Raw genomic sequence first — 11,427 nt, forward strand, 5'->3', positions numbered from 1 at the left:
CGCACCCCAAAACAACATATGCATGTCGTAATGTTATGTCAACCGGCCAACACACGCATATTCACACGCACACCTTCACACACCCCCCCCCCACACACACACACTAACATTACCTCATGCTTCTATTGACCGCAATATGAAAGTAAACTTTAAGTCTTATTGCTGCTTAAGCAAGTTATACTATCGTCAATCTTCAATAATAGTATTAAAAACTGGAAAATGCATATATTTGGTATTTATTATATTCAACAAAATCACTAAGCCCTCAGTAAAATCTCGGATAACTGGATCTCCACTTAATCCGATATCCTCAATAAACCAAACATTTCACATTGCCTCGGACTTCCTATCTGTTTTTTTTTAAAGTCCCCATGAAACCAAAATACCGCTACTCCAGATACAGCACATATATGTGAAAGAATAAGTCGATTGTGTACAAAACTTTTACCTCGATTTAATAAAGAACTTACTAAAAACAGATTCTTGACAGGACCATCCTCTACATTCTCGCATTTTATCCTTCATCCCTTCCCTGATACAGTCCAACAAGATCATTACAATGTCCTTGTTACTTTTGATGACATTACTTTCTTCTTCATTGATTACACCTATAGTATATGAGTATATTTGCAATTCCAGAAATGAAACAAAAACTAAAAGACCATTACCCAACCCAATCCCCTACAAACAGTTCTTTATTCCTTAAACAAATGGCAAGCAGTTGTTTCCGTGATCAGTACACTACACACTCATTGCTTAGTGGTGGTTCAGTGCAGGAACAGATTGAAAAGCTTTTTTAATAAGCTTATCGCTATCAATACAATTAAACTAAACAAAATTTTTATAAACTCAGAAAAAGCAACGAACTTTTTTCTGTTTAATATAAGCATAGATATTGAAGGGGGCTTTTATTTATAACCTTTCAATAGTCTTTGAATTATATTCCTATCCCAAATGAAAGTTTATTGGCCTGAATATTTGTACGCCCAAGGATAAGCCAACTCTGTTAGCAAATCATATTCATTTGAGGCATTTTGATTGTGTTCCCCAACGTGTCATTTAATTCATTAATTCGGTAATCATATCCGTGCACAAATTAATAAGCTTAAACCGCCTTTCAGACACTGAGAGTCCGATTATGGATATGTATCGATTGATGTCCTTAAATGCTATAATTTGCCTTCAGGTAACGTATTAGAAAGATAAATGCACAAATTATCTAGTTTTAAGAATTAAAATCGTCCCTCCCAGCAAAAATTACATAAATCTGATTTTACAACTTTTCGGAACAACGACAAAAGTTCATATATATTTCAAACATTGAAGAAACATAACGAAACTTTGCATGCTGTCTTACAATATGATGTGTCATGGACTGAATTGGTTTTAACCATAATTTGCTTGCTGTTCTTGTAAAAAGGGTTACGAAAATTTATGTGGAGTTATGAAAAAAAAAAGAAAAAAAAGAAAATATAAATAAACAGACCATAAACATGGTTCTAAAAAATTCTTACTTTATAATCAGACCTTTTACAAAAAAATGCTTTAGATCTATTAAATATATCGGTCTTATGTGTAAGTTATTAACAAACACCAGGTTCACAGTTATCACGTTCATGTATCATGAGGAAGGTTATCATAGAAGCCATGGTTATCACTTTGATTTACCGATTTTAAACTCACCAGGTGCTGGTACTGTCCCTTTTAAATTAAATGCTTCTTTGGTACAACTTGCACAGTGTATCTGATTCGGAAAAATCAGCACTTGGTTAAGTGTGTTTAGCTTTGGGTACTGCTGCGAAGGATTTATCGTTGTGCTGAATTTTTTAGTCACTGATACCATCAACATCATACCGTTTCACACGAAAATCAGTTATTTTGTGATTACAAGGTCGGATTGTGGGAGAAAAATTGAGCTTTCCAAAGTCATAAAATAATGTGTGATCAATAAATTAACTTCGTACCCGACTCCCTGTACCTTAGCATTCCTTATGAATGTGTCCCACGTTCATCTGTGGTATATGCACACTTTGCTTCGGAGCCTCGTTTAAATTGTGGAGTGACACCATTTGAGTGTGACCCTATTCCAAGTACCTTCGTTGTACCCAAATTGTTTACTGCACCGACCACAACAACAATGTGTTGGCAATTGTAGCGGTACATTTATGGTATGTGCAACAATCACAATATTTTATTTTATGGTAGGAGGACAAGTTGCTTTAAGAAATTGTGGATAACAACTGACAACAAACTACGGTAAGACTGCCATAACAAAAACTCGGATGAGCAAAGATAAAAGGGAGAGAAGCTTTCTGTACAGGCCAGCCAAAAATGGAAGCTGGTTAAGACAACTCAAAACTCAGTTTGGTAATGGTTCTTAAAAGAAAACAATTTAATCACAAACCTGCCAAACTTGCCAATGCTGTCAATGCATATTTTGTGTTTGGAGACTTCAGATAAGGTTTCAAACACGAGAGTATGCCAGCATTACGTAGATTCAAAATATTGGTTTCTCTCATTGACATATTGTGAACAATGGTTAGAGAAGGTTCAATCAAGTGTTTTTCGATTCCCTGAAAAATATTGACAATTCTCTAAGCTGTCAAGTAAAAAATAATGAGAAAAAAAAAGCAAAAGAAAAAAATTAAGTAACACAGACAGTGTATATTTACCTGCCTTTATTCGTTATTTTGTTGGTTTATTGTGTTTATTTGTTTTTGCTTTTTTAATTATGAATGGTCATTTGATTTTACTGAAAGAAACTGTGGATATAAATTATCAAGAAACAAACAAGTTGATAACACTGGCTTAACATTTGAACAAATTTTGAGTGAAAAATGCATTTTACTTGCAAAATTTCCATTTGTTATGACTTTCGCAATACGTAAACATGTTTTATTAAACACTGTTGTGAAATAAACAACTATTACCAAACATTTTAAAGTTAAATTACCACTAGTTTCGGTTCTCCTTCCTTTGCAAAATATTTTGGCAGTGACTCTCTTAGTACTTGTATAAGTGTATCAAGAAATCCAGGTTCATTTGCAAGGCCAATTGCATATTCATCACAGCAATCACTGAAGTTACATAGGGTATCAAGGCTTCTTATTAAAGGCACGGTCTTACTTTCTTCCTCATTTCCTTCTTCACTGCGCCACCCGTTCATATATGTATGCATTACAATTTCACAGCTCAATTTGAAATATTTAGTTTCAATCATTAATTCTGCTATGTCTTTCCGAAATTTGATTATATTTTCTCGACTTGTTTTTTCCAACTCATAGTAAGCCTCGTCAAATACTAAAGCGGCATCATAGATCTCATCAACAAATGCTCCCCCTTTTTGGTGGCGAGTCAGAAGTGCAACTACTGCCTCTGCGGTTTCTCTAAGGTCATCAAAGGTTTCTTGTCTAAATTCTTCAAGTTCTTTATCTGTCATCCATTCATTTTCAACTTTCTTTCCTCCAACTCCGGCATCTTCCTTGTCTGTACTTTTATCTATCTCAGTATTTTTGTCATCACCAATTTCTTGCTGTTTATTTAAATTTGACATTGTAATAGAATGTGCAGGAGAAGGAGTTATAATATCATTTGTAGGCGGAGCTTCAAAGTGGTCATCGGGAGGCGGAGATTCAATACCCTTTGAAGTAGAAGCTGCAATAGTAACACTTTCTAGACAGTGAGAAGGGGATTGAGCTATTTCTGTATATTCTTCAATATTTCTTTCAGACTTTTCTTGCTTTTGTAATTCTGTTTCAGTAACTTTTGTATTGCCAGTTCCAGAGACTGAAGAACACATTGAAATGTCCTGTCTAAAATATGAAGTATGAAATGATAGTACATATTATAAACATAATGTTATTTCTTACAAAATACCGAAAAACAAATTTGAATTTGGACAAAAATAGCAGACAATTTGGATATTATAAAACACCTAAATCTCTTCCCTAATTAGAGGAACCCCCTGAAATTTTCCAAATTATTGGACTAGTTGATATAATCATGCAGAGTCAAATCTTCTTGATGAAATATTTTCAAGTAAAAATATTTTATTTTTATCAAGTACAGAAATTGCATAATCCATATTTTTCGTAAATGTTGTGAATCTTTTGCTTCTTATTTAACAAATTTAAGGAAACGTTAACACTATAGACTTTACAATTTCAATAAAAATGACACCTGTTTTTCACAATTAGATTGTGTGTGCTTTCGGCATTTTACAATTAATGTAGACATATGCACTTTACCGGTACATAAAAATATAAGTAGATTTTCTGAAACTAGTTTACTGAGTTAAAGCAATGACTAAGCACAAATATGTAAGGCTTTTCTATTTTGTTGAAAATTCAATTTTTATTCTGTTTCATATCTTTTAAATTCTGGTGACCATAACGTTATTTGTAAATACATCAGTCGCTATACTGCACAGTGGTAAAACGCGGTCAACGATATGCATTACCGGTAGCGAGTATAAATAAATTCTCTCACACACACACACGCACGCACGCACATTACCAAATTCAGCATAAAGATATTATTATGGGTAGTTGCTTGAAAGGTTAAAACTGTTTTGTTCAAATATGCAATTAAGAAAGAAATTCTTGTTGATACCTCTTGTTGTGTCAGAGTGATGACCCATGTAAAATGATAAAAATGTAATACTCCAAAATTAGGCATTTGCAAAGTAACTTGTTCTTGTGCACCACTAATAAGTTTAGTTTGATACATTGTGTAGTTTCAGTACTATGTCCGACCTGGACAAGGTTCAACATGTATAAATAAGAAAAGGGCCATAGATCCAAGATCAGGCAACGCAGAGTTACGGGTCATATGTATTTCATTTAGACTTAATGACATATATCTAGTATCTACCTAAACATTTTCATGTTGATACCGCGTGAAGTTTCAGAGTTACTAGTACGTCCCAGACAAACAAATGTAGACATTTAAACGGACAAAGCGGCGACTATGTGCTCTCCCTTCTTGGAGCATAAAAACGTCATTTCTCACGGTATGATCATCCTAATGTATTATCTCTGTTCTAAAGAGTATCAAATAGGCTAGAACTTCTGTAAACTGCATTGAAGCTTAGGCCAAAGGTTCAAACCCCCAAAAAGTCAACTTTTCTTACTTTCTAATTATTCTTCAAACATTATTTATGTATCTCTAATATCTCTCTTGGAAAGAAAAACGTGTTTAATTTTGATTATATAATTAATATAGATATGAAATAAAAAATTAAGATAAACAATTAGACTTGGTTGACTTTGTAAAGACCGATTGATAAATCGTATGTGAGACTTTAAGACAAGTATTGAGCATTTCTCTCCCAACTCATCTTTAGAGCGTAAACGTAAACACACTCATAAAATATAATATTGTGATAAAATCTATTACTTCAGATACATTTCAGGGCCAATTATCACTTTCTCTCCCGCATATGGCGTGTATTAATGTCTTAAATACACTTGACAAATCTAATTGTAACTCTTTTTTAAAATACTGTTTTGGAAATCTATTTCTCTCGTTGAAACTCCTGTCTCTGTAGATTACTACATATGGTAACTTCTACAGAGTTGCTTCCCTTATGTGTACAAATAGTCAACTAGAATATAAAAAATGTTTTTTGTCATATTCTCGGAATGAATATGCCGTATTGTTTCTTTAAATTACTATAAAACTGTGTTTGAACAATACATGCTGAAGTTCCCATCATAAAATCAAGCGATTCGTGCTTATACCATAAAAGTTATTATACAGCTCGATGTTTTGATGACAGAAAATGTGACGTCATTGTTCCAGTTTGCGCACGTTTTTTGTGCTCAGTCGGCTGATTATGAGTCTTCGGCCTCGGGCCGAAAACTCATAATAGATCACGTGAAACTCGATCATAATGAAGTGAAATCAAAGGCAATTGTGTTACAATATGTAGTAACAAGTGCTTTAAATTTATTAACACGCTATAATCAACAAACAACCATTAGTTCTTTAGAAATATGAAAGTTAATTCCGTTATGCAAAATGTCAATTTCATCAACATTACTTACATTCTGTATTTTTATGTTTTTGTGGCTAGTCTGTTACGTAGCAGAAACAACACTTTTATATTGCATATATATTAGACTTACGCTGGCAACAAATATGAAGTAAAAGTCAATTATCTTACCCGTTGAAAATATGTATTTTTTATTTTCACTTGTTTCAAATATACCCGTTTGGCAGTACTGTATGTGTTATCCTGCTTTTCTAGGTTTTTGACGCTGGACTTGTTACGCAGCCGACAAACATATTTCGCATATATTACGAAATATTGCTAGCGTTTTTAACAAATTTGAAATTTATAGTCATTTATCTGAACAGTTGAAGAAGTAAATGTTTAATCCGTTTTATTAAACTTTTTTTGTTGCTCGTAAATGCGCTTTTCGGTTTTTTCATGTAGTACTATAACGTAGCCGAAAACACTTTAATATCACACACAGTAAAATATTGCCAAAATTTTACACTGGTAAAAAACAATAGTAACCAAATATTGCCTCGTTTTAAATTTATTGCCCGTAATATGTGTTTTCGGCTTTTCGATGTTTTTGACGCTAGACAGTTACTTAGCCGCCGAAAAATACTTTCATATCGCATAAATTACAAAATAATGCTTACATTTTACACTATTAACAAGAAAAGTTATAATAAAACTTTTAAACGTTAAAAAAATAATTTAATTATTCTTGTTTTCACTATACATGTATATCTATTTTATCTCGCGTAAAACGGTCACACGAATTACTGGAAACAACCAAATTGACCGGAAACTACAGTAAACACCCGCAAATACCGGAAAACCCTTTAAAATACATACACTTCAAGGAACTTTTCATGAAGTTAGTGGTGCATAAATGATTTCAGAGACATAGAAATTACTCTAGTTTTATGCTTATTAAATTAGAAATAAACACTTGCAAAAATGAAGATTCATACATTGGGAAACAATATGAGGCTTAGCGGAATAAAACTGTCTGGATTTGGTCATATAATCTTTCAAAAATCTTTATAAACTAATAACGCACATTGAACAACCTTTATAATGCAACTAAAATATATGCATGCTGAACAAATAAATCCCGATAAGATTTCTCATGATCATATTTGTTGTGTTTCTTAACTTTTGCTAGATTGACAAGGAACGTATCTTGCAGATTTTAATACTGATTTATTTACGACCAATTTCTACCGCTGTCTTTTTACACATAAAATAATAATGACTAGCACGCTGTTGACATCTCATGTTTAACACACACCCTTACTTAAATACAAACTTCCCATATAGAAACAAACAAGAAAACCCTTTACTAAAAAAATCAAGAGAGAAAAAAATTCTATGATATTATATCGCACATTGTAACATTTGTATCGCTGTATCTTTTTAACTGATAATTGCTTTAATAAAAAAAACATTTTCACATCTTTAAATACTTTCTTATCAAACCTTTTATGTAAAGCAGTCCTAACGTTTCATGAATAATCATGAAGAATTGTTAATAATGAGGAATCTTCCAAAAAATATATATTAAAACAAACATCAAACAAATGAATTAACAAATATATTACAGTGTACAAAATTTACTACAAATCTTAATTAAATATTTAATAAATCAACCGAAATAAAAAACATAAAAGTATCGGTTTCTACCAATTTTTTATCACATATGGATAATCATACCCTTTGCACATGTGATCAACAAAGATAAATCTTACAGATTACAAGTTCATCTTTTTGACTTTCTTGCACAATCTAGATGGTTAACGTCTTTCGTTAAATTCAACATTTCTAGATGATAATTCACCTAAGTTATGTTCAACTACTTATGTTTTTTTTATTATCAACAGACTACAACTTTCCAGTCGAAGACTGACGAGAACTTGAATCATTTAACGTAATCCAATAATCTCGATTCTAACAATAATCTCAGACTGTCACACAGTCACTTATTTTCAAACTAGTTGGGCTTTGCCTTGTTGTTTGATATTTTGCACTCCTATACGCTAGTTAAATGCGAGAAGGTTAATAGAAACTGAAAGGTTAATAGAAGCTGAGAAGGTTAATAGAAACTGTTAAGTTTAAATAGAAACTGTGTCGCGTTTAGAATAATTCAATGTCTGTTTCATAGTCTGTACAAATCTCTCTGCCAGACAATTGGTTTTGGGGTGGTATGGTGCACTGTTAGTAACTTTTACACCATTCTGTTGTAAAAAAGTACGGAACTCGTCACTGATAAACTGAGGAACATTATGACATACAATTTCATCACATAAATCACAGTCTAAAAAAATGACATGCAGAATTTTTAATGTTTGTGCTGCGGACGTTTTACTCAGAAACTATCGGCCACATTGAGTAAGCGTCCACTGCTATAAAACATAAAACCCAGTAAAGGCCCTGAAAAGTTAATTTGTCCTCGAATCCAAGGTCGTTTTGGAAAATTCCATGGATGGATCGGAACCTAAGGTATACTAGATATATTTCTTGCACAACCATTGCAAGATATCACCAATATAGCTAGGTATTGGTCGATAATTGTCCGCCAAACATAACTGCGAGCTACAGACTTCATCTTGACCAGACTAATATGACCTGAATGGAGTTCATCTGGAAACCTTCTGTTTGAGACCACTTGGTGAACCCACTCGACATCCCAACATGTAAAGAAAGCTCGTTTCGTCGGTTTCTTTAAGGGTCAACAGGAACAGAATTAGGTTTACAATTATTTGTCCAACCTTACTCCATCATCTCATTAAACAGAGAAAGAGTATTGTCTTTCCGTGTTGAATTAGCAATCTCAGAGGTTTGTTGTGTGACTTAGATTTGGAGAAAAGTAAAATTGTTATTTGTTGTAATAATCCCAGTGTATGTATGTTATTAAATACTGAAAAGTCTGAAGTTGATTTTTTACAGAAATGTCTGCGTTAGATATGCTTTGTTACTCCTTTACATGAATTTCAACTAAAAGCAATGTATATAAATGGTAAAGACTTGTCCGACTGCATTTTGATGAGAAGTATGGTTCGGAATTTTACCAACAAGTTCCCTATCTTTTCATTTTGTCACAAGTGCCTGCTGAAGACAGTTTCTTTAAGCTTCTTTATAAGTGGTAATCAATTTGTATATTAAAATCAAAGATTTTTATATTGAAAAAGGATCTCAGGCATTCTACGGCTTCTGCTTTTGCTGAGGATACAAACTGGAATTTAAAAGATCATTGGGAGAGATTAATTCTGTTTTGTTTGCAATTTCAATTTTGTTATTTGCCTGCTTCTACCAGTACTCTTGAGACTGTAAGCTCAGTTTTTAAGTAGGCTTTTAAGTCCTTTGATAAAATTAGTAACTATATTGGTGGAGTCAAAACTTTGCATTTAATTTGAGGTTATGATACTGATCATATCAACTCATATTTGTTGAATGTGTCATCTAAATGTATTCGGCGTTTAAATCATTATCGCATTTAAAGGTCTGAACCTTTAACTTTAGATATAAGGTTTAAGATTTTTCAGTGAGAGAGAGAACACAATTTATTGGTGTTGTTTTTCTATTCGCCGTTTTTAGCGGCAAGGAAACTGAATCAAGTTACTTCCTCTCCTCAAGATATTTTAGAGGAAAGTTTTTAAATGCCAAGCATGTGCGCATCATTACGGTTATTTCATTCTCGTATATTTTAGCTGGTCTGAAACAATTCCATTTGGGGAACGACAACTCATTTGTCCGTAATTAAGTTTACAAGATGTGATAATTTGTGCTGTTCTTGCTCATGATCGTTTTATGTATCTTAACACTGAACCGTGTCAGGAGGCCTTGTTTTTGTTGTTCTCGCACCCTTATGTTTCTTTTTTCATGTTTCAAAAATACGCGAATGAACTTCTTTGAACGTATTAGATCCAAAGGTCCTTTCCACACATTTACTAAGAAGACATTTTGCAACCCTTGCCTTTAAATCCGATATTCCTCCAGAACATATTCAATTACTTGGGGACTGGAGGTCAGATGCCTTTAAATTGTATTTTAAGTTAGATCGGCAGGATAAGGTTAAATTTTTAATAAGATATTTGTTACTGTGAAATCCTAATGGGGTTAACAAATATAGTGCAGCTTTCTTTCTCTTTTCATTTATAGATATCAAGATCCACATTTAGTCAGACTCAATTGCTAAGAATGAGGGGATACATGGGACTGATGGGATTCACTTTCCTGGTATTAATTTTGTAGAACACCTGCCAAAATTGATAAATTTCATGCTATTGTTTCCAAATATTATATTTTGCATTTGTTTCTAAGCTCTGATTAAATCTACTTAACATTTATTTTGTGTTTTTCTGTGTTTGAGATAATTATTTTTAGACATTTAAGAAAACAGACAATGGGTTATTTCAAAACCAAAAATAAAAAAATGTCATTAAATAGACATGCGCTTTAGTTGCTGTATTATAAACCAATTAAACATATTCCTTGCCGAGATATTTTAAGTGTACTGTCAGTTCAAAAACAGTCGAAGTAAATTTGAGTGATTAAGGTAACAGGGAAAATCACTTTCTAAAGTCGGTCAAAATGTTGCGGAATTATAGAATGTTTATTATTTCAATAAATAACCGTCGCTCAAGAGTTAAAAAATCTCACATTTATCTTACTGAAAGAAAGTCAAAGATCAACTGCTGAAGATCATGAAATTAAAATTTCAGTAACAGTGGTTTTTAAAGATAATTCGTAGCGATCAAGCTCAGTGAAATTGTAAAAGTAAAACATTTACTAAATGAACGGTAGATTACCAATAAGAACTATCTTCCAACCTTCCTAGAGCAGCTGTGGCGTTATAATCCGAACTTATTAAGGCACAACTGTGGCAAATTAAACTTAAAATTACGTTCTGTTCTGTTCTTTAAAGCAGAAACAGATTGTTTTAAATGTTAAAAACAGTAAAAGAACATGTGCATATACAGATCACTGGTTTCAGACTTATCCTTCCTAGTGTTTTCATTTGAGCATTGACATGACATTTCCAACATAGTGGTCAAATGATGTAATCATAGAAACATGACGTCAAAGTTGACGTCTTAATGATATTACGCACGCTTTTCCAATCGGCGCTGTGCAGGTTTCATGTTATCTGATCTATCATTGTTCAGACATTTGAAAGAACAAGTTCTTTTAAACAAAAAAGAGATATAAATGATGTTTATTAACTTAAAAATCGAACAATCTTCCTCTCTTATCCAAAGTCCGCTTAGCTATCGTTTCAAACATTAATGTTGCTTAGCGATAAGATATGAAGCGTATATTTACTTTTGTCAATATTTTGCGTTGTAATTTGGTAAACAAAATCGGTAAATCTTTGCAAACAACCCTATGAGTAATATGGGTTTCATCTCACTAAAAGATAACCTAGA

The 11,427-nt window shown here is 32.7% G+C and overlaps 1 protein-coding gene across 1 annotated transcript; it reads right to left on the bottom strand.

The window, feature by feature from the left end:
- Positions 1-290: 290 nt before the first annotated feature.
- LOC132745820 (uncharacterized) lies at positions 291-3,810 on the bottom strand. The gene is made up of 3 exons (XM_060734806.1): positions 2,954-3,810; positions 2,405-2,573; positions 291-608 (listed from the first exon to the last, which is right to left on the bottom strand). The coding sequence occupies exons 1-3, from the start codon at positions 3,797-3,799 to the stop codon at positions 445-447; spliced, it is 1,179 nt and encodes a 392-aa protein (XP_060590789.1). The 5' UTR covers positions 3,800-3,810; the 3' UTR covers positions 291-444.
- Positions 3,811-11,427: the final 7,617 nt, after the last annotated feature.

Source organism: Ruditapes philippinarum, unplaced genomic scaffold (genome assembly GCF_026571515.1).
Source record: "Ruditapes philippinarum isolate M1 unplaced genomic scaffold, ASM2657151v2 ctg16058_1_1_1_1, whole genome shotgun sequence".
NCBI classification, from domain to species: domain Eukaryota; kingdom Metazoa; phylum Mollusca; class Bivalvia; order Venerida; family Veneridae; genus Ruditapes; species Ruditapes philippinarum.

Coding starts and splice junctions, on each gene's coding strand:
- LOC132745820 (XM_060734806.1), bottom strand. CDS start 3,799: ATGTGTTCTTCAGTCTCTGGAACTGGCAATACAAAAGTTACTGAAACA. Junction 2,574..2,953: donor AAGGAGAACCGAAACTAGTG/GTAATTTAACTT, acceptor AATATTTTTCAG/GGAATCGAAAAACACTTGAT. Junction 609..2,404: donor AGCATTGGCAAGTTTGGCAG/GTTTGTGATTAA, acceptor CATATACTATAG/GTGTAATCAATGAAGAAGAA.